At 52.0% G+C, this 22639-nt stretch overlaps 1 protein-coding gene across 23 annotated transcripts; it reads left to right on the top strand.

Annotated features, from left to right (window-relative positions):
• Positions 1 to 32: 32 nt before the first annotated feature.
• DCAKD (dephospho-CoA kinase domain containing) lies at positions 33 to 21672 on the top strand. Of its 23 annotated transcripts, XM_067716498.1 has the most exons (8): positions 33 to 233; positions 1554 to 1664; positions 10324 to 10493; positions 12377 to 12512; positions 13410 to 13521; positions 13886 to 14089; positions 17325 to 17412; positions 20429 to 21672. In XM_067716498.1, exons 4-8 carry the CDS (start codon positions 12378 to 12380, stop codon positions 20718 to 20720), a joined length of 831 nt encoding a protein of 276 aa, XP_067572599.1. In that variant the 5' UTR covers positions 33 to 233; positions 1554 to 1664; positions 10324 to 10493; position 12377; the 3' UTR covers positions 20721 to 21672. The 23 variants fall into 23 exon arrangements, with proteins under 23 accessions (XP_067572599.1, XP_067572598.1, XP_067572611.1 ...); XM_067716497.1 differs by lacking the exon at positions 10324 to 10493; XM_067716494.1 differs by lacking the exons at positions 33 to 233; positions 1554 to 1664 and adding an exon at positions 4219 to 4356.
• The last annotated feature ends 967 nt before the right edge of the window (positions 21673 to 22639 follow it).

Here is a 22639-nt window from a genome sequence, read left to right as displayed (position 1 = left end):
GGAAGTTCTGGGAGTTCGGCCGCGCGGGAAGAAAGAACGGCCCAAGGTTGGCGAGGCCCACGCTCTGCCACCCGGGCGGCCGCGTGGCATGCTGGGAATTGTAGTTCAATGCAGGTCTAGGGTTTGGGGCGTGGGCTCCAAAATCCAAGGTTTGACCTCATCCCGCCCTTGCTAGTGTCTGGGCCGCAGGTGAGCCGTTATTGGCTGCCGTTAAGGACTGTTACCATTCCCGGGTAAGTAAGAGGCCTTGAAGCCCGCGGCAGTGCCGCACTGGGAGCCCAAATGCATAGGGCCTTCTTGAAGAGCCCTTACTGCAAGAAGCCAGGTTGGCTCCTGGTCGCGTTTCCTCACTCGGGACTCTGGGCAGCCCCTGGTCGTTGGTAGCTCGAGGCCTCTTGAGAGGCGGTGAATTGTGATGTGCGGAACAGTGATCCTCAGCAAGGACATCTGACTGCTCTGTCAGGCCTTGCTGCTTAATTGGCCGGAAGATACTTAAGCTCTTCCACACCCACAGTCCCTTTCATTCTCCGCAGCAACCCTTCACAATTAATCTTAATGAGCACTTACATGCCAGGCTCTGTGGTAAGGCTTTTAGTACATCTCATTTAATCCTGTCAACAAGCCTAGAATGTGGGCACTGTTCCCGTTATTCACAGACAAGAAATGTGGCCCAGATTGGTTGGTAAATTGCACAATCACATAGCTAATAAGTGGCAAAATCAGTGTACAAATATGGATCTGTCTTAGGCCCTCTGAATTTTTCACCACCACAAAAGTCCCATTGTCTGATACATCTACCCAAGGAAATCAGTTATTAGAAGGTAATTTTGACATCTTAAGCTATTTTTACCCTTGACTGAGTGGTCCACTCCCTTGGGTCTCACTCCTGTGACTGAATAATCGCACCTGATTCTTGAAGCAAAGCCCAGAGACAAGGGTCGCATTCCTAGAGATTTCCCATTCAGGTTGGGTTATGGTGGGTGGTGAGGGAAGGACAAATTCTTATCATCAGAGAGCTCCAATGGCCAAAAAGGGAAATAATCTTTGCCTTTGGGAAACTCTCAACGTGGGAAGAGGAATAGAGTAGGAAGAAATAGTTCCCATCTGACTCAGGGAAACAAAACAAATAAAACAGCTAAATATAGTTAACTTTTGGTTTTTATATCAGTGGCAAGAGCAGAAGTAAATATGATCCAAAGCAGCAGATAGCCCCCAATCATTTATATTTAACTTTGGGAGGCAAAGACACCCACTCAGGCTGAGAGCTGTTACCCACACTCATCTCTCCAGGGCCAAGACTGCTGCGATGCCTTATATGCAGTGAAGGCAAAGGGAGGAGGTCAGAGATAATAATAAAGCCTTACATGTGTCAGATGGATTTAACTTTTCTAACTGTTTCACCTATTATACCTCATGCGACTTTGTGAAGGAAACTTGAAGAAAATCGTGCTTGCAAAAAACAAAAAAATCACAGTGATACCTAGTTGCAGACCTTAGGTCAGAACCCACTTCTGTTATTCTAATTCCCAGCCCTATATTTTCTTTTCCCACAGATTCGTAGAGGTTAAACAAAGGCTAATGAAACATGACTGATGAAGAGTGATTGTAGAGGATGATGGTGCTGGTGTCTGTGGCCCCTGCCATTCTTGCAATTCGAAGCTTAAGTAAGACACTCTGCATTGTATTTCACTGCAAACTGAGCAGTTTTTGCTCAGTGGAGAGCCCTTCTGGGAGGTAGGCAGGCAATGTGACTGTTGTGACCAAAAGGGCTCTAGAGTGCAGACTCAGTAGTTTTGGCGCACGGGCTTAGGTGCTCCGTGGCATGTGGGATCTTCCTGGACCAGGTCTCGAACCCGTCCCCTGCATTGGCAGGTGGATTCTTAACCACTGCACCACCAGGGAAGCCCCAGCAGGGCTGGTTTTATTCCTGTTTTACAGTCAGAAAACAAGAAGTGCAATGATTTGTCCAAAGTTTCACTGCTACCTAGGATGAGTTTGGACTTGAACCTGGTGTTTTAACACAAAGTCTGGTGTAGTAACTAAATTGCCTTCCTCCTTTGCCTTTCCCAGGGGGGGAACATATGGTGAGACATATGGTGAGACATATGTCTGGAGAGGTGATCAGGGGCCAGGTTACAGAAGGCCTTAAGTTTCAGGCTTATCTTCAGAGTTTGGACTTTATCTCCCAGCTGGGAAAGTTTTCTTAAGCTGTTTAATAAAGGATAAATATTAATGATATTTGTGAGGGATGGTATAAATTTAATTGCATATTAATATTTATTTAAAATAAACATATGGAAAGTAAGTTTAGTTTTAAGAAGCGAGTCAAAGACCCAGGAGTCAAAGGAGTCATCTCTATTGGACTCATAAGGTTGTTCACCAAACACAACTTGATGCAACTCTGTAGTCCAGCCACTACGCTAGATGCTAAGGACACAGGGGTGACTGAGATGCAGGTCATTGTCAGGATGAAGTGAGATTGTGTAAGCAGCCAGAGCCAGCTCAAAGTTTATTATTGCCATCCCGAATAACAGAGGATATGTGTTTGAGCCAAAAAAGCCCTTGATGGCAACACCTCAAAACTGCGAAGTTGGGGGCTCCCCTGGTGGCACAGTGGTTGAGAGTCCGCCTGCCGATGCAGGGGACGTGGGTTCGTGCCCCAGTCCGGGAAGATCCCACATGCCGCGGAGCAGCTAGGCCCTTGAGCCATGGCTGCTGAGCCTGCGCGTCTGGAGCCTGTGCTCCGCAACGGGAGAGGCCACAACAGTGAGAGACCGCGTACCGCCAAAAAAAAAAAAAAAAACTGCAAAGGTGGAGCTTCAGTTCAGAGGAGGTTCTTGGGTTGAAGCCCCTGCAGCAGCCCTTCAGCCTTTCTTCCCGGATCATCCCAGAGCAGAGAGGCATCTGCTGTTGGCAGATTGGACCACAAGGATGCTTACTTAGAAAACAGAGCCCCCACTTGTACATCAGTAGCTCACAATACTGTAAGGCAGAATCCGGGAAAAGCAGGATCATCTTGCAGGGGTTTCCTAACAATGTACCCCAGGAAGAGCTTTATACCTTGGGGGAGAGGCAGGCATCTTCCTATTCCTATCACTGCCATGGCCAGCCATGGTTACTGATGGGAGTCTGAGTACCCCTCTGATGTGTCAGGAGTAGGGAAAAGGTGGAGAACCACAAATCGAGGTTATCTGAAAGTTGTTTGGTCCAGGAAGGGAACTGGGCCATTAGATCTGGCGCTATGGAATAGGAATTAGAAATGTTTTAGTATGACCCTATGGATTAGAATTAGGAGAGATATTACCTAAGGAAAAACTTTCTAACTGCCAGGACTGGACTTCAAAGATAGCATGAAGGTGTCTCGAAAGACAGTGAGTTTGCTGACTCTGGACATGTGCAAGTAGAGGTAGCAGAGATGATCTAGACAGGTGTTTGGACCAAATGGTCCCTTTGATCATGAGATGCAATCCTATTTATTGGGTGATGTCAGCCAGTGCTGTTGATATCAAGGAGAAAGGTTTCAGGGACTGGAGGGATCAGAGAAAGATGTTGGATTACTTCATCCTTCAGTGTATTGGATCCCTACTATGATGGGCACTGTTCTAGGCACTGAGGATACTAGTGGTGAAGATAGACAAGATTCCTACCTTAAAGGAAGCGGAAAGCAGAAGTACAGTTAAGGGAGAGGGAAAGGAGGTAGAGTAGGAGTTAATTAAGGACCACCTACTATATGTGAGGCACCATTAGATGCTTTTATGTATTTCCAATTCTTTCAACAAGCAGCACAGTAGCGATTATTTGCACTTTGATTGAGGAGAGTGAGAGGTAAAGTGACTTACTAGGCTTGTATGGACATAATGAGCTCTGCAGCCAACGTACATTTTAAGAGAGGGCAAACGGATTAACCTTTAAATGTCAGTTTCCTTTTGTGTAAAATGGGGATGACGGTATCTGCCTCAAGGACTGTGAGGATTCAATGAGATAATTAATGCCTACAGAGTGCTCTTAAGACCTGGCAGGTACAATGTGCTTAGAGGCTGCACAGCTAGTGATGGCCAGTCCTGAATTCGAAGCTAGGACTCTCCGGATTTTCTCCCCCAGCTTGGAAAGGCTTTGGCTCGGAGAGAGGAGTAACCCTTCTGTCCCCAGCGGCCCAGCGCTCTAGGGCTGCGCGTTTCCCCGATTCTCCTGTCCCCGGTCCCGCCCCGCCTCCCCGGTCCCGCCCCCTTCCGCTGGCCGGACGTCCGGTCCGCGTGCGCGCGCTCCTGAGGCCTCGTCTGCCCTCCGGGAGCCACCCAGTGAACGTCTGTGGGACTGGGCGAAACGCGGCTTCCGAGGCCGGGTCAGAGGCCCCGGGTACGTAGAGCGCCGCACGGGCAAGTGGGAGCTGCCGGGCCCGGGGAGGGGCGGGCCGGGCGGCGGCTCCCGGCGGCGGCTCCCGGGGTTGCATTGCTCTCTTGGGCGATCAGGCCACCCCGGAGAGCTGGGTCCACCCCGGAGGTATTGTGTCCTGGTGCCGGGCTCTGGGCGCACCAGTTGTGCTGCGTGGTGTAGCGTAGAGTACGCGCCTTTCTTTCAAGCCTTGGTTACAGTTTATTGAGCACATACTATTTTACCTCCATGGCTCATTGCCTTGACAGCAGCCCTACTAAGTAAGGTGATGTTTTCCCTGTTTTACAGCTGTGGAAACCAAGAAAGGTTTACAGCTAGAAGGCGGTGGAAATTGAATTCAAACTCTGGTTCAGTCCAAAGCTACTGCACTTCAGACCTTTGTGGTCAGATATAACTTTGATTTTTGAAGCCAGCGTCTGCCACTTATAGTTGTGTGATCTTGGGTACCTTTCCGACTCTGCTCATGTGAAAAATTGGAGGCATGGAGTTCCCACTTATGCATTGATGAAGAGGGCAGCCTGACCCCCTGCTTTTCTCCGCCTCCCAGCTTCGCAAACGGAGGCTTTGGCGCCTCTGGAGCTGAGTTTGTTTACGAAGTTTTCAAAGATGTTTCTCTCCCAGTTATGCAGAAATTGTCACCCGAATGAACTTTGACGTTAAGTCCTAGTTTTAAAGTTGAGGAAGTGGAAGCCTTTGCATATGGTTTCTTTGGGGGCCAGCTGTGCAGATTTTGCCTAAATGAATCAGATGGATTTGGCAGGGTGCAGACAGGCCTGGGGACACGATGAAATGCTAGAGATCTGGCTGATGATAGAAAGTGGACAGGCCAGTTGGGGTGGTTCTTCCTTCGAGCCCTAAATTCCCACCAGATCCTCTTCTGTCTTTCGAGCAAGGTCTGAATGTGTCCTCCTGGGTAATCTGGTTAAAGGGTTCAGAACCTCACTTAGTACCTGTGCCTTTAGGGCTGAAGGCAGGCCAGCAGTAGCAGTGAGCTTAGCTTTGTTTTGAAAACTACCCACTCTCCCATTTTTAGATTGCAAAAATTTTTCTCTGAAAGTTTCAAAGGATATGATTTTTGGTTAATTGTAAATATGGACATTTAAAAAATAAAACTGTTACATTAGGCACTTAAATCTGCAGTGATTTGATTTCCCTCATCCTTTGAAAAGAATACATGAACCAGTTTTTTTTTATATATAGGGTTTTTTTAATATATAAATTTACTTATTTATTTATTTACTTTTGGCTGCGTTGGCTCTTCGTTGCTGCGCGGGGGGCTTTCTCTAGTTGTGGCGAGAGGGGGGGTACTTTTCATTGCAGTGCGCGGGCTTCTCATCGTGGTGCGCGCACTTCAGTAGTTGTGGCTCATGGGCTCTAGAGCTCAGCCTCAGTAGTTGTGGCGCTTGGGCTCAGTAGTTGTGGCGCACGAGCTTGCTCCGCGGCATGTGGGATCTTCCCGGACCAGGGACCAGGGCTTGAACCCGTGTCCCCTGCATGGGTAGGTGGATTCTTTTTTTTTTTTAATTAATTTATTTATTTATTTTTGGCTGTGTTAGGTCTTTGTTGCTGTGCGCGGGCTTTCTCTAGTTGTCGTGAGCCGGGGCTACTCTTCGTTGCGGTTCGTGGGCTTCTCATTGTCATGGCTTCTCTTGTTGCGGAGCACGGGCTCTAGGCGCGCAGGCTTCAGTAGTTGTGGCACGTGGGCTCAGTAGTTGTGGCTCGCAGGCTCTAGAGAGCAGGCTCAGTAGTTGTGGCACACGGGGCTTAGTTGCTCCGCGGCATGTGGGATCTTCCTGGGCCAGGGCTTGAACCTGTGTCCCTTGCATTGTCAGGCAGATTCTTAACCACTGCGCCACCAGGGAATTCCACCAATTTTTATTTAACGGTTGAAATTTTACATTGTTCCTTTTTCCTCCTTGAACTCGTATTTCCACTATATTTCCTCCACAGAATTTTTTTCTAGTAAAATCGATTTTATGCTCGAAGTCTTTGGTTTGTTGTCCTACTTCTCTGCAACAAAAATACGTACAAAAATTAAAACACTTGAAAATTGTATTGTCATAATATTAAACATTTTCTTTTGGATTGAGTTCAAAAATTGTAAAATACCCAATTGACCACAACAACTAGTTTTGATCATTGTTAAACATAAGTTTTATTTAAAATGCTTCTCTTAATAAGCCAAATGGAACTTTTTAAAAAATTCATATACGTATCCATGTATATTTGCTAGAAAGAGCAGAGCTTTTTTTTCTCTCATGCCCGTAAGCATTGAAAAAGTTGGTTCTTGTAAATAAATACAGAGGAGTTGAAGACATTTCGTTGTGGCAGTAATACTCAACTCTTTGAACATCTTTTGAGTTATGGGCCAAAAAATCACCGTGATGTCAATTACTAATGACTTGTCAGCTGACAGTTCTTTTAGGTCCTCCTTTAACTTTACTGAGGGCAAAGGTTTAGAAAGCAGCGGACTCAGCAGGAGAATTTGTTCCGTGGTCACTATAAACAATCGCATTCTTGGCATGAATACTTATATTTTGAATCACCCCTTTGGGGTGCCAGGGGTATTTTGCACTGTGGAACAATGCACCTTAGTAAAATTTGGCATGGGTGGGTAGTTACACCTTTCTGGGAACCTGGGAAAAGATAGCCCGCAGCATGTTCCAAGTGTGATCTGTTCTCATAGGGAGACGCTTGGCAAACTGAGTTGAAATTTATTCCTCTTAAACCATGTTTTTGTGTCCCTTGGAAAATCTTCGTGCCTCCTCCAGTACGAAGACCACTTGGAACTACGGTGGGCAAATACCTAACTTCTTTTACCTTCCATTTCCTCACCTTTAGAATGGGAATAAGTAAGAACTGACTTCTTTGGGTCATGGTGCTGATCAGATGGGATCCACGACGTCCAGGCACACAGGGAGCAGCTCAGACGGTGGATGGCAGCTCTTACACTCCAGTCCCTGCCTGCTGGGACACTCAGCTTCCTAGGCACTCCTTGCCTCGGTTTCCTCATTTGTGAGCCCAAGATATCTCAGCCCAGGAATGTGGGGGTGGGAAGTGATGTGGAAGAGGTTTTGTGATGGTCACAGTACGTTTTCTGGAACAGACATGTTCTTATTTTAAAATAGTTACTGTTGAGTTCCTGCTGACCCAAGAGCTGGACATTTTGCTGTGAGCTTTAGGTACAGTATTCAGCCGATATTGTCTGAGGCCCTGCTGCTCGTCGGGCCCTGTTTTAAGCACCTTGAATTCAATAGTGCTCAGATTCTAGGGAGAGAGGAAGATTACAATAAATAATCACATAGACATAATATTTGAGGGGTGATAAGTGCAGTGAAGAAAAGTGAAACACGAGGGAAACGGTGCTATTTTACGTGTTCAGGGCAGTCTCTGATAGGGTGACAACTGAGCGGAGAAGGGGGTGAGCCGTGAGACCCTTGGGGGAAAGGACCTTGTGTGTGGAGGGAACAGCGTGTCCACAGGCCCGAGGTGGGAGTGCTCAGCACGGTCAAGGAGCAGCAAGGCAGTCAGGGTGGCTGGAGGGTCTCATTCAAGGGGGGGAGTGGTGGGTGCCTGGAGAGAATGGAGCTGTGTCTGTCAGGAGGCCCCTACGGGACTCTAAGGACTGGGCTTGAAGTGAGACGGGGACCTTGGAGGGTTTTGGCAGAGGGATGACACTATCCAACCACACTAGCTGCTGTTATGACGAACAGACTGTCGGGGAGCAAAGGTGGCAGCAGATCACTGGGAGGCTGCTGCAGTAATCCAGGAGCAAGACGGTGGGTGGGGTTGGCGGGGCTGTTGGGGGGTGGCGGGCGTGTCTGTCTAGGTGGTGAAGCTGGAAGGTAGAGCTGGCAGGGGGCGCGGGTAAGTTGGATGAAGATTGTGAGAGAGGAGCCAGGAGGGTGCCGAGGGTTTTGGCCTGAGCAGCTGAAAGGACGGAGGTGCCCTTCAGGGAAAGGGAGTAGACAGCAGTCACCGACGTGTCACACGTTGAGTTGGGGAAGATGAGGTGATGGGGGCATATGGTACCTCATTCAGTCCTGACGAAACCCCCGTGAGTAGTCATTATTAATCCCGTTTTATATGCAAGGAAATAGAAGCCCACAGCTCTGAAGTAAATTGCCCTAGGCCACGTGGCTGCGTTCACAGACCCTGAGATTTGGCATTCCCCGTGATCCTTTTTTCTGCATCAACACCAGTGTTGTAGTCCAGTCCAAACGACCTCCCTGTCCACCCATGAAAGCTCCCTGGAGTGATGGTGTGTGCCTGGAGAGGGCTGTAGAAGAAAGACCTGCTCCCTCCCTCCCGCCCTCCCTCCCTTCCCTTGGTGTTGGTGAGGGCCGAGGGAGAGGGAGGCTGACCGCCAGCACCTGCTCTGGGGCCTCCCTCCAGGTCATTGGCAGCCTGGAGAAGGAGGTGGTGACTTAATAGGCCCAGCAGACGAAGAGAAGAGAACTTGGACCCAGGTTTGAACAGCAGCCTCTCACCAATAATGAAAGATCAGGAGCCAGGAAACTGTAGATAAAAATAGCACTTATCAGTTAATTGGAAAACAATATATTTTTGCAACCACTGCTTCCACAAGAAAATAATTGGGTCCCAAGGCAGGGAACAACTCGTTTTCATGAATGATTATATTGATCATTGGAGCAACGTGGATACATCCCCTTTGGAAAGCAATTCAGAGGAGAAGCGTGTGGCTGGTCAGACATGCCCAGGGTGAAATCCTGAGAGGCTGCAGAAGGAGGAGGAAAGAGGCTGGAAGTTCATGAGGGAGCGGGCCCTGGCTGGGCAGGCCGGTGTGGGGCTGTTGACTGGGAGATGCAAAACAAGGGAACTCGCCTCCAACCCAAGTCCCGAGCTCTCCCGAGGGAGGAAAGAAAGTGTGTCCATTCACATATCAGTTCCTTATTCTTTTTTGTTAAAAAACCCACATTATTTATTTATTTATTTATTTATTTTTGGCTGCATCGGGTCTTAGTTGCAGCACGCAGGCTTCTCTCTAGTTGTGGCGTGCCATGTGGGATCTTAGTTCCCTGACCAGGGATCGAACCCACATCCCCTGCACTGGAAGGCAGATTCTTAATCACTGGAGCACCAGGGAAGTCCCTCAGTTCCTTATTCTGCTTGAACCCATTGGGTGTTTTGTTTGTTTGCACTTTTCTCCTGGAGGGATTTACTGGCAGTGAGCAGCATGTTCTTATGGAAAGAGGAGCAGGCTGGAAGCCTCCCCTTTGCCACTGAGGGGAGAATGTGACCCCCAAGTATTTCCCATTCCCTTTCCTGCTTCTGGAGTCATTCAGTCATTCATTCTACGCATAGTTATCAAACACTGTCAGAACAAGAAGGGAACATTGGTTGAGGGTTCCTTGTGTGCTAAGTACTGTTCTAAGTGCTTTGCACGTATTAACACATTTACTCTTCATGGCAACCCAGAGTAGGTGTCCTTAGCTCCATTTTACAGGTGAAGAAACTAAGTCAAAGAAAGCTTAAATAACGTGACCAATATCACTCACCTGGTGAGCGACTGACAGTCACTAGACACCGGGCTAGATGCTAGAGACAGAAGGGTCCAAACTGGACACAGCTTGTGACCTTGTGGAGCTTATTTTATCTAACACGTAGTCACACAAAAGTACAAAGCACAGTGGGCACAAGGGAAGGAGAGGAAATGAAGTGGTGAGAGATGTCAGAGGCCTGATTTGGGTTTGGGGGGTGGACGAGGCTGCACCGAGAGAGGTGGCCTGCTTCCTCGCTGCTTTCAGGTCCTCACTCAGAGTGACTGCTTTGGTCCCTCGTTTAAAACAATGACCCCCGTCACTCTTGATGCCCTCCCCCACTCAGCACCGCCACACTTATCGTGAGCTTTTTGATGGTTTTTGAGCCAGATCAAGAAGAGGATATCAAAGGTGGTCACTCTTCTGGTAGGTGCCTGCAGAGGAGCTACGGGACAGGTCTGCGTGGATCTGGGTGCCTGACTTTGAGGCAGCTGGGAACCTAAACCTTCGTTACCTCCTTGCTGAGCCTTAAGGGGACAGTGGGCTCTCGGTCAGTGCGCCTCTTGGGCAGACCCATCCCCCACCCTCCCCAGGCCCAGGGTGAGTACCACGTGATCGCTCTCGCTCACCTGTCAGTGCTCTGTTATTGGTTGGTTCCATTTGTTACTGTCTGTCTCTCAGAATTTTCCTGTGGGGCAAGACCTGTGTTTTCCTTTGGTTGCTGCAAAGCCCAGAGGAACTCGTTCAGCGGTTCATGAAGGAGTGAGCTATGGAGGGGCTTGTCAAATGGGAACAGCTGTTATTTGTCCAGCCCCTTTAAGCCAGGGGCCCACAGCTTCCCTGGGCATGTGCTCCTCCATCCCCTCGGCCTTCCTGGCAGAGGCCAAGCAGCTGTTCGTCTGTTTCTACAGATGGTCATCCAGGGCCCCAAGAAGGGAAGCTCTTCACTGGGTTACCCAAGGAGGCTGGGGCAGAATTGAGCCTGGAATTTATCTCTGTGCCCTGGTGGTTGTCCATAAGATCCGGCCCCCTATTCTGCAGAGGGAAAACACCAGTGTGATCATCAAGAAATAATTTTTCTTTGGCCCCAAATTGATTTGCCTACAGACGGATGTGCCATCCTTATTTTGTCTTAATCTAAATGTAAATTAAGTTTCCATTCCCGGGGTACATTAAGGCAGGGGTCTAGACTTGGAGTTAGGAGCCCTGAATTCCATCCAGGCTCTGCTTTTAGTTGTGGTCCTGGGCAAGTCCCTTCTTCTCTGGTCCTCAGTCTTTACCATCGTAAACAAAGAGTCCATCCCAAGCCCTGTTGCACAGCAGAACTGCCTGGGTACCTCCAGCCCCCAACACCAAGATCTGACTCAGTAGGTCTCGAGGCGGATCCTGGTCCTGTGTACAGGAAGGAGGTGAGGTCTGTTCGGCCACATGGTCTTACAGGCCCCCTTACCCAACTCGGCAAACCTGGGTGACCAGGTGACAGTGGCTTGCTTTCATCGATGAGGGGTCAGGGCCTTGTGGAGAACCAGCCCTTGCCCCTTCCCTCAGCTGCGGCCTGTTTTCAAGATGGGTCTTCCGCAGAAGAGGACCCAGTGCTTTAGGGACAACAGGACAGAGTTTGGATTTAAAACGCTGGTGCTAAATATCCCATTTCAAAACTTCACCAAAAATAAATAAATAAGGAATTCCCTGGTGGTCCAGTGGATAAGACTCCACGATCTCACTGCTGAGGGCCTAGGTTCAATCCCTGGTCAGGGAACTAAGATCCCACAAGTCGTGCGGCCCAGCCAAAAAAAATTTTTTTAATTTTTTAATTAAAAAAATTTTAAAAAGCTTCAGCTGAGTGGATGAATTTTTTTTTTCCCCCGCAAGTGAACCCTGTCCTTAATTCCTCTTTTGTAAGCTGGAGGGAGACCTACCTGGGGGCAACTCCAGTCTCAGAGAGATTGTAGAGAAATGCCTTGTAAACGGTTTAATAATTTAGTTAGATCTCTCCACGTGGATGATGATTCTGGTGGATATTTTCCTCTCTCCTCGCTGGCTTCCCTGGGTGAGAATGAGCGCGGGCAGATTTAAACATCTAGGTTGGTCCCCTGCTGCCCCAAGCCACCCACCCACTCAGCCCACACCCGAGCGGCTGCCTCCCCCTGTCGTTTAGTGTGTCCTCAGGGGAAGCAGACTCATTTCAGTATAAGCTCAAGCAAACTGTAATTAGGACAGTAAATCTGCTGTTTAACCAAAAAAAAAAAAGTCCTAGGACAGGTTTCAGGGTCCTGGACATCCTTCCTTTGATGCTGAAGGAAGGATGGGAGAGACGTGGCCTTTGATTTAATTTCTCCCAGTTTGGGAACAGAGTCCAGGACATGGTAACCATGTTTACTGAAAATGCAACACGGCTTAAAATCTACTGTGAGATCGTCTGAGGCTGCAGGAATGGGGACCTGACTTCATGAAAGTCTTTTTTTTCTTTCCATGCCTTGCAGTATGACTGACTCAGAGCATCCGTCCTGCACCAGCACCCTCACCTCCTTTCCAGGGCATTTACCACATCAGTGGCAGTGCACCAAGGGCTGTAGATGTGTTTTCTCGGTCAGTCTGCACAACAGCCTTAGGAGGCAGGTTCTGTCATCTGCATTTTACCCCCATTTTATGGATGAAGAAAACTGAGGTTGAGAGAGGCAAGTGACTTGCCCCGGGTTGCACAGCATGCAGGTGGAGCAACTAGATTTGAAGGGTCTGTGCTCCTAGCCTCTGTGCTGTACTGCAACTGCTCAGTCTGAGAACCGCAGATCACCACGCCAGGCTGAAGGCTACCTCCCCACCAAGCCTGTTTTCCTTCCCTCGTTCCTTCTTGGCATGATCCACACTTCTCTAAACCTCAGGCTTAGTGGCCACTCAGCCACTGCCTCTCGCTGAGCTCCCCACCTGGGCTGCTTCTTAGATGAGAAGGAGGGATTATTACTCTCAGTGTACACCAGTCACCAGGCCTCCCGGTGCCGGTGCTAGGGTGTGGCAGGCAGGCCATTTCCTCCCCGTGAGCCTCAGTGTCCCAGACTAGAAAGCGGAGGCTGGGGCCATCTGGAGAGCGCCTTGGGTTCACCCCAGAGGGACAGGTGTCCCTTTCCTATGGGAGCTTGCCTGCAGTGGGGTACGGCAGCCTCCAGAAAGCTCTCTTTGCTTAATAGCACCCGACCTTGCTCTGCCTGCTCAGCGTTTTGATTGCTAAATTTATAGTGTTAGTTTGCCTTCTTCATGAGTGTCTTTAAAAGAACACCGGAGGCCTCTCCTGAAAGAGTTTTCTGTCTCGGGTGGACCCTGAGCCTCCCGAGCTCAGGGGAGGCTCTGCCTGGCCAGCTGTGTCTTGCTCCCCCGCCTTTGCCTTGCTGTCCCCCAGCCATTTGGCTCCACACTGACTAGGCCTGCTCTGTGCCACAGGCAGGTCCTTCCAGCTTTCCTGTGCGGGACCATCTCAACCGGGGAGCTTGGCCTCCGGTGACCTCCCTCTTTCCTAGGAAGATGTTCCTGGTGGGCCTGACAGGGGGCATTGCCTCAGGCAAGAGCTCGGTGATCCAGGTGTTCCAGCAGCTGGGTTGTGCGGTGATTGATGTGGACGTCATTGCCCGGCATGGTGAGTTGGGGGGGCGGGTTGTACACAGCAGATGCCCTGGGCTCCCTTCCTTCCATGAGGCCTCACCTTTTTATAAGGCTCTTCAAGCCCTCAGAGGAGGGGGGGGGCCTTCCCATCAGCCCTGGTCTCCTGCCCCCTACTGCCCCACTCCCACTCTTCCCTCCAGCTCCCCTCACCCTATGACCAACACCAGGGATTCTGTGCACTCTGCTCTCCTCTCTGCTTTCCCTCCCCTCATCTTGTTTTTGCTGCAACTGAAAGAAGAACCCCTGGGTTCCGCCATCATTTTGCCTCTGGTTGCTCAGAGTCCCCTGGCTGGGCTGGAGGCTCCAGCGAGTGACCCAGGCTCCTCTTCATGCCACAGTCGTCCAGCCAGGGTACCCTGCCCACCGGCGTATCGTGGAGGCCTTCGGCACTGAGGTCTTGCTGGAGAATGGCGACATCGATCGAAAGGTCCTGGGGGACCTGATCTTTAACCAGCCCGACCGGCGGCACCTGCTCAACTCCATCACCCACCCCGAGATCTGCAAGGAAATGATGAAGGAGACCTTCAAGTTCTTCCTCCGGGGTAAGACCCGGGGCCTGGGACGGGGTGGGGCCCAGGCCTTTCTCCCCTGCAGAAAGGTTGGCGGGGGTGGGGGTGGGAGCGGGGGGAGGAGCTGGTTATCATCCAGGCTGTTGAGTTCACTCTGCTCGTTGGCGTCCTCCGTGCAGCCCTGTACCAGCCCCAGAGAGAAGTGATGTCCCTCAGCTCTTAAGGGGGCTGACAGTTTAATGAGAAGAGACACTTGAGGCTTTTGAGCCATGAACCCCAGGAAGCTGATTTTTCTAATAGGGTGGGAGTCATAGTAGCTGGCGAATAATGGAGTCATAAGACCTGAGTTTAAGTCCTGGCCCTCACGGTTTCCAGCGGTGTGACTGTGGAGTGCACCCCCGCCCCCGCGCCTGTTTCCTCCTCTGCATAGTAAGGCTAATAATGCCAACCCGGGCAAGTTCTTAGGGAGACTAAAAGTCTACGCTGTGACTGTCAAACACCACGACAATGTAAACCGTAGTCAGTCAGCTTTGGTGCTGGTTGAGCCGCCTGGGAAAGTAAGTTTGCAGAGTGTAAGGTGGGGAGGCTCCGGGATGGCCAGGGCCGGCGGGGGTGGGTTCTAAGTGGAGGATGATCCTTGGGGGCTGGGCCTCAGTGGAGAGAGCTAGCCTGGCGTGCTCAGGGATGGCCAAGTGATGCGGCAGGACTGAAGGAAGGGGAGAGTGTTTGAAAAGCAGGGGTCTGTGGCAGCCTTTCCCAAGCCGTACGCTACAGTCCAAGCACGGTTCTTCAGGATGGCGTTGGGCAGGGGTGACCTGATCTTTACTGTCCAGGATGGGGTCAGTCCCCAGGAGAAGGGGGAGAGCTGAGAGCAATGGTTTAGGATCAGGCGAGAGGCTGGCCCAGGGCCCCTACAGAGCGGCCTGTCAGCCGCTGGGCCCTGGAGCCTCCAGCCCAGGCTCCGGGTTGAAGGCCTGGCTGATTGTCTCCCGTCAGTCACGAGGCTGAGACTTTGCTTCCTGGAGGGTATGGGGGAGGCATCTTGCTTTTCTTCGGGCTTTTGCACTGTGATCATGGCCAAATTCTCCCATGCGTCAAGTTCTCATGTACAGAGTGGGGACCCTCTCCCCACTGCTGTCCCCTCTGGCCAGTACCTCCCTCCAGAAGGAAAGGGATGACTTGACAGACATCCTTCATGTTGACCCTCCCTTCCCCGCCCCCCAGCTCTGGCCAGGCAGGAGCTGGCTCCCAGCATCCTCCCTGCTGGACCAGCTTTTGCTCCCCATCTCAGTACCTTGCCACAGGCCTCCTCCCTCCTCCCTCAAGGGCAGTCTCAGGACTCTTGCTACCTTTGTCCTGCCTCTTGTATCTGTGCCAAGACCCCTCCCGTCACTGCCCACCCCCGCCGGGAGCGAGACCTTCTGCCTTTCATTCCTGCCCTTTCGCGTTCGCTCCCAGGCCAGGCGCGAGTACATCTATCTGCAGGGCTTTGAGGCAGCAGTGGCTCTCCCCTTCTGAAATTAAGCATCGGATAATGTCACCCGCTCCAAAGTTCTCCCGCTGTGTCATCCACCCAACTTCCCCTCTCCCCAGCCACCACCACTTAAATAAAAGCCAGAAAGCTCTTTTCAGCTCGATAAGGTGAAAAATGGGGACGACAGCTGTGGCTTCCACAGTCCCAGTTTTCCCCTGATGAGTATAACAAATACAACTGTCAGAGTTGGTATAATCAAACGTCAGATAAGATCACCAGCTGTTGGGAGGTCTCCGCGTAGGCAGACGGATGTCTTAATAGAGTCAGGGTGGTTTGCAGAGCTTATCAAGCAGGAGGGATGTGACAGCTGAATAGCCCTTTGCCAGCGAAGCATAGAGCTGTCCGCGAGCTCCCGAGAGGGGCCGAGGAGAAAGGACAGTGCAGGGAGAGGAAGGGACGGGAGTGGAGCAGAAAAGGGAGGTAAGAGGCCCAGTGAGGACCTGGTCTCGGCCCCTGTTCTGGGCTGGACAGGAGTTGGGGAGCCAGCACTGCCAGCCTCCTTCCTCCAGGGAGCTGTAGTAATAACAGCCAGGCATCATCTGTGGAGCAGTGAGTGAGGGTCTGGGTGAGGGGCTGCTGAGGGGTTTACAGGCATTTGCTCATGTAATCCTTACCGTCTTCCTGTGAAGCGGGCCATCTGTTCACTCATTCACACAGGTGAGGTTTGGTAAGGGGCCCAAAGGGAGACAGTGGTGGCGACAAACCAAGGCGTGTCATCTGAGCCCATCTCATGACACACACACACACACACACACACACACACACACACACACACACACACCCGCTTCTCACTGCTCCTGGATCCCTGCCAGCTCTTCCACACTTACACAGCGGTCACTTGCCTAAAGAGAACTAGGAGCCCCAGGTGTTCCTGGGCGAGTAGCCCAGGGACATGCCCGCACACAGTGGGTGAGGTTGCACCCACTTGGCCGGCCTTGGCTTGCAGTGGGAGGGCTAGTCGGTGCCTTTTACCCCACGGGAGTTACTTCTGTAGTATGAGTCATAACCGCTCCCACCCCCCAGAGTCGTACCTGTAATCCTTGGCTGGAGGCGGCCTCTGACGCCGAGAAGCAGCCTCTTTCCCTCTGGGGCTGCTGCGGCCACCACCCCATGGGAGTTTCTCGTGGAGAGTCGGCAGAGAGCGCCGTGCAGGACCTGGCTCCTGGTGGAGAACCTATCATTTTTTTTTCTCTTTTTTTGAGGAAAAGTGGGTGAAGTAGGGCAGAATAGGCCCACTTATTCCTGGAAACTCTCTCCAGTCTCCTACAGCTCTGGCTGTGTCATCTCCCTGTTCAGAAATAACAACTCTTTGGGTTGAAGATCAAGTGAACTCGGCCCTTTGTGACTGCCCCGACCACCTTGTCAGCTTCGCCTCACTCTGCTCGAGGCCTCCACTTCCGCCAGAGCTCTTCCCCTTCCCGGAACCCTCACCTCCACCTGCTCAGTTTCAAGTATCAGAAGTCCTACCCGCTTTTCAAGGCCAATACAGATGCCATCCCTTCTGTAAGGTCTTCTTGGATCATCCACCCCAAAATGACTTTCTGCAGCTTTGTGTTCTGAATGGCGTTGGAACTGGCTAGCATTCGGGTTATGCCTCTCCTCGGAAGGTCTCCCCCTCTGCCGGGCAGCTCCTGATGGTAGGGGGCGGTGGCTTGGACTCTGTTCCCACACTGAGCACATAGTCCTGTGTGTGCTTGCAGAATTGAACTTGTGGGTTTCCTGGCCTCCCCCCAGGATACCGCTACGTGATTCTGGATATCCCCCTGCTGTTTGAGACCAAGAAGCTGCTCAAGTACATGAAGCACACGGTGGTGGTATACTGGTGAGTGTGTGGCACGGCCTGGCCTGACCGAGGCTGGAAAGGAGGACCCCTGGGGGAAGGCGTGTACCTGCAAAATGGCCCCCTGCATTTTGCCTTTCCCCACAGGGTGGCCAGGAGGCCCAGAGGTTTGGGGGAGCAGGGCCCAGAGCCTGTAGAAACTGACCTCTGTGCCTGACCCAGATGTGCCTGGGAGTAGATGTGGGGGAGTGATGGTCCCCAGGTCTCTCTAGTGCTTGGGAAGGGCTCCCCCTGCTGGCTCTTGGAGGCACTTCAGCCCAGATGCCGGGCCCTCCCCTGGGCGACCGTGTTCTTATTCATTGGTTCCCTTTTCCCTCCTGCAGCACTTCTCAACTTTCCAAACATTTATTACTTCCCTCAGTTTACCTCTCAACATAAGGTAGTCAGGACAGGAGTTGATATTTCTGAGTTATAGAAAACTCAAGGCAGGGAGTTACAGAATTTGTCCAGGGTCACCCATCGGCAAAATCTATGAAAAGAAAGTTGCCGAGAAGGAGTTGTCAGAACCCAGCTAAGGAAGGAGCTTTGTTCATGTCCCCCAGGACATGAAGCAAACCAGAATCCAGGTTTGGCAAACAGAGGAGGATCAAGCTGTCAGAGAAAATGAGTCGTAGTCCCAGCGGAGTGAGAGTGCAGATGAGGCTTCAGGGTGTGTCTGCCTTCCAGAAACTTCCTGGATGCCACCCATAAGTACAGCAGACACAGAGGTGGACACTTGGCTCTGCAGGTACTTTGGGCACAGGGTTGCTCTCAAGAGACTAATGGTGGGGGAGTCTCCGAGCACACTGGAGGCGGGGCCTGGAGCGCTCAGTGCCCTAAGCATCACCCTGCCCTCTGCCCCAGCGCCCCGCTGTGGGTTGGCATTTAAAGGCAGCCTGAATCTGCTGAGCCTGGTGCAGGGACTCAGGCATCCTCTTCGCTCCCCCACTGGCCCGTGTCTCGCCCTGTAATCCTGCAGCCTCTCTGAGTTCTTTGTTCTCTGTTTGTGAAGTACTGTCAACTGAGGCCAAGCCAACTCCAGGAGGACAGAGTTCTCTTTGCCTTGGAATTTTAATACAATTGAAACTTTGTACCAAGGGATTCAAAAAAAAAAGTCTTATTAGAGTGTAGGTGAGTAAACAAGACGGGCTGGTTGCGTCTGCAGTCACCAGGTGACTCCACGCTTTCCCTGCCACCTTCCTCATCCTATGCTTTCCTTTTGCTAAGAGCAGAGATAGCTGTGGCTCCTGGCACATAATTGCAGCTTTGTAGATTCTGCCTGCTCCCCAGGAGATCCTCCAGCCCCACTCACCAGCCAGAGCAGCCTTTCCCAGGGTCTCGGGTACCATACATGCCCCACTTTTACCACATGTGGTTGTATGGCTCTTGAGAGATGCCCAAGAGATGAATGAGTGATTATTTGCTTTTCATAAAAGGGATCCACGCTTTACAAAAATAAGGACCCCCTCATGGACTCCTTTAATTGGCATTTGAAATAATATGGGCGTTTACCAAAGTGTGATTATACCAAAATGTGATTATTCACTTTTTCAAGGAGCTTGCCAATTGTGGGATAAATGTTTGGGCAAAAGTTCCCTTACCACAAACAACGTCAGTCTTTTAACCATCTGGGACTATCCCTGAGCTCCAGGAAGGGCTGTCAGAGAGTTCTGCCTTCACACCCCAGGAGGCCCCCGGTCACGGCCTCACCGTCTGAAGGGTGTGCGCTCACTGGTGGCCCCAGGCCATCTCCATTCTCTCACCCAGACTTTCCCAGCCACAGATCTGCAGTGTCCCTGACTAGGGTTGGCTATAGTCCTTGTTCTTAGCCAGGCAGGGATTGGCCCCATGACCTTGACAGTATGCTGTCCTCCTAACAAAGGAAATCAGAAGTCCTACCTACTTTCCAAGGCTAGTGCAAATGCCATCCTTCTACAGGGTCTTCCCTGATCAGTCAGCCAGAAATGACTTCCTGCCACGTTCAGTTCTGAATGGCGTTGGGATTGGCTAGTGTTCAGTTATGTCTGTCCTTGGAAAGTCTGTCTTCACATCCCAGGAGGCCCTTGGGTCTAGGCCACAAGTAGGAGGGGACTAAACTGTAGTCATCAAATCCTCCCATCTTATAACTGGGAAAATTCAGGCCTAGTGGCAAAGCAGAGAGACCCCAGATGGCAGAAAACAGCTGCTGCAGCCCTTTCCCGCCTTGTTCCTATTGAGGGCTTAGGCATTCACAGAGATGACCCCATTCCAGAGGACAGCTGGGCAGTTCCTGTGTGGCCAAAAGCAGGACAGGGCGTTTGCCGAGGAAGGACCCAGGCGGTAACATCAGAGCGCGCGCGAGGCATCCTTTGTATTTCCTGTGGCGTTGGGAGACTGGGCGTTGCCTGGCTTACTGTGCAGTGCTCAGTCCTGTCCCAAGGACCGAGGGGACCCAGTTCTCAAGTCCTTGCTCCTCTTGGGCTCTGTGCATCCCACTTCATCGGTGGCATCAAGCCCAGTGGCCACCGTCTCAGCCCAGTCCTTTTGCTCTGAATGTGCAGGACTAGGTGTGGGGAGACAAGGAGAGGGCTCTTTGTGGTGGACTGGGAAGCTGTTTTTGATGCCGCAGGGCCAGGCCCCCAGGGGAGCTGAAGGAAGTGCTTAGTTTGCAGACACAGGTCTTTCAGTAAAGTTCATCCATCCAGGGATGCAGGATGTAGCCGATTCCAGGTGATCAAATCCTCCCATCTTAAAACTGGGAGTCTCGGGCCTGGTGGCAGGAAACAGCAGCTGCCCCTTTTCCCTCCACATTCACACTAAGGGGCTCAGGTAGCCCCCAGTGCTACTAGGGTGCTCACAAAGAGTGGGGTGTGGTGGGGGGAGGGGCTCAGGTAGCCCACAGTGCTACCAGGGTGCTCACAAAGAGTGGGGTGTGGTGGGGGAGCCCAGGAGCTTCCAGGGCTGTCCACCCCCGTCACGCACCATTGGGAGGGAGGCCGGGACCTGGGATGTCTGAGCAGCCCTTCTGCCCGGTCCCTAGTGACCGAGACACGCAGCTGGCCCGGCTGATGCAGCGGAACAACCTGAACCGTGATGACGCAGAGGCCCGGATCAAGGCCCAGCTGCCCCTGAAGGACAAGGCCCGCATGGCCCGCCACGTTCTAGACAACTCGGGCGAGTGGGGCGTCACCAAACGCCAGGTGGTCCTCCTGCACGCCGAGCTGGAGCGCTCCCTGGAGTACCTGCCACTGCGGCTCGGGGTCCTCACGGGGCTGGCCGGCATCGCCAGTCTCCTCTACCTGCTCACCCACTACCTCCTGCCTTCCCCCTAGCGGGACCCTGCAAGGCAGGAATTCCTGGGTCTCCATCTCCTCAGAGGCTGAAACCAGGTAATGAATGCATCCGGTTTCCTCCCAACCCCTCAGCACACACACTCTGGATCTGGGCTGGAGCCCTGCACTGGGCCGACCCTTCCTCGGAGCACATCCTGTCCAAGGCAGAGAAGCAGCCCTCTGTCAGCAGATGCTCCTTCCCACCTCCCCCAGCGCCCCTCCCTCTGGAACAGTGACCATCACGGGCTGTGGAAGCAACAGTGGTAGACTCTTGTAACTTTCTTGTGGGCGGGGGTGAGGAGCACCTTCAGTGGCCGTCACCAGTGTTTAAAGCTGGGAGGGTCCCTGGGCTTGAACCCTTTCCTAGCACGTGCCCCGTCACGGCCAAAACCCCCTGTGTGGACCATGGGAAATCAGTTTAGACCAAGGGCTGCCTTCAAGCAGGATTCCCCTGTAGATTGAAGCCCTTGGCCAGGAGGCAGTAACAATCCCCTTGTCGTGATGCTGTAGTGAGGCAGAGGCCAGGCCTCTTCTGGGATGACCCACTGTCCCACCGTGGCATTTCCCTAGCACTCTCCGCACCCTGCTCCCCGCCTCCTACCACTCTACCTCCCTGAGCTCTTGCTAGGCTGCACGCGGTGCACCAGGCTGTTTCTGGCCTCTTTGCCTTCACCTTGCTGCTCCTCAATCTGGAAAACCTTTTTTTTCCCCTACAACTGGCTACCTTCCAGCTCAGGCACCATCTGAAGCCCCAGGCTGGGTTAGGTGCTCTGGGATACCCCCTGCCCCACATTTTACCTGAATCCACAGTATAATAATCAGCCAAAAACTGGTTAGTCTCTCCTACTAGACTGTAAGCCCTTTGAGGGCAGGAACTGTGTCTTATTCATCCGTGTTCCTGGTGCAGAGCCTGACTTGCCATTGGTGCTGAATAAAGTGTGTTGATCTGAAATGCCCTGTGCTGCCATTGTTCCCCCAGCATCACCGACTGACCGAGGTTCCCAGACTTGGCTGGTACCATTGGGGTTAGACTTGGCCTCCTCCCACACTAAGACCTGTGCTCCTCACTTCCCTGGGCCCAGAAGGTACAGTTGCCTTCTGACTTCTTCTGGGGCCCCAGGAGGATTCCAGCCAGGTCCAGATGTACCTGTGTGGGAGGTGGGTGGAGGTGCTGGGGCAGCCTCACACCCACATACTCCATCTTCCTTCCCCAACCCAATTAGACCAATGTAGACATCAGCTTCCCCTTGCCAGAGCCGGCAGACCTGCTGATGTGTTGATCCTGTAGCCAGCAGCCTATTAAGACCAGAAATGAGTGTGACAAATGCGATTGCTGTGGTGGCCATACTCAGTGCCCCCTTTCCCAGAGCTGCTCATACTTCAGAGCAGCTCATTAACTCACTGCAAACCCGTGAGGGGCAAAGGGCTGGTAAGGTGGTGTCAGGCTGTGGGGTGAGGGCCAGGGCAGGATGAGAATGGCAGAGGGCAGCCGCTTCTCCGGTTTGAGACCTGGCAAGAGCGGGTAAGGGAGGACAGGTACGGACTCCTCCCAGTGCCCTGTGACCCTGGTCACTGAGAAGACGGTGCTTCCTGAAGGCGTGGCATGCCAGCTGCTGCTGGATGTGTGACACCCGGAGGTAACATAGCATGGATTATTCTGAATCCAGGCCCAGAGGGATGATCTTATTCGTGTCAGAGCCAGGCTTCAGAGCTCTGCCTGCTTTGTCCCTGGGCCTGCCTGGAAGGGGCAGCAGACCTGGCATCGCTCTGGCCCACTGGGCTTTGTCTCCTACTTACGTGACCTCTTGACTTCATGATGCTTATGTCAGAGAACAGCGAAAGCCCTTTGCAAACTATAGAGTTCCAGAGTTATTTTCCTCCCGGACCTAGTCTACTGAGTTGGATGCCAGAATGTCAGA

Source organism: Pseudorca crassidens, chromosome 19 (assembly GCF_039906515.1).
Source record: "Pseudorca crassidens isolate mPseCra1 chromosome 19, mPseCra1.hap1, whole genome shotgun sequence".
NCBI classification, from domain to species: Eukaryota; Metazoa; Chordata; class Mammalia; order Artiodactyla; family Delphinidae; genus Pseudorca; species Pseudorca crassidens.
This window is presented reverse-complemented; position numbering and strand designations above follow the sequence as displayed.

Excerpts from the sequence above, each read along its gene's own strand:
- DCAKD (XM_067716493.1), top strand. The coding sequence starts at position 7,268 with ATGGTGCTGATCAGATGGGATCCACGACGTCCAGGCACACAGGGAGCA. Across the intron at positions 13,522-13,885 it reads GGACGTCATTGCCCGGCATG|TCGTCCAGCCAGGGTACCCT; the intron begins GTGAGTTGGGGG and ends TTCATGCCACAG. Across the intron at positions 14,090-17,324 it reads CTTCAAGTTCTTCCTCCGGG|GATACCGCTACGTGATTCTG; the intron begins GTAAGACCCGGG and ends GCCTCCCCCCAG.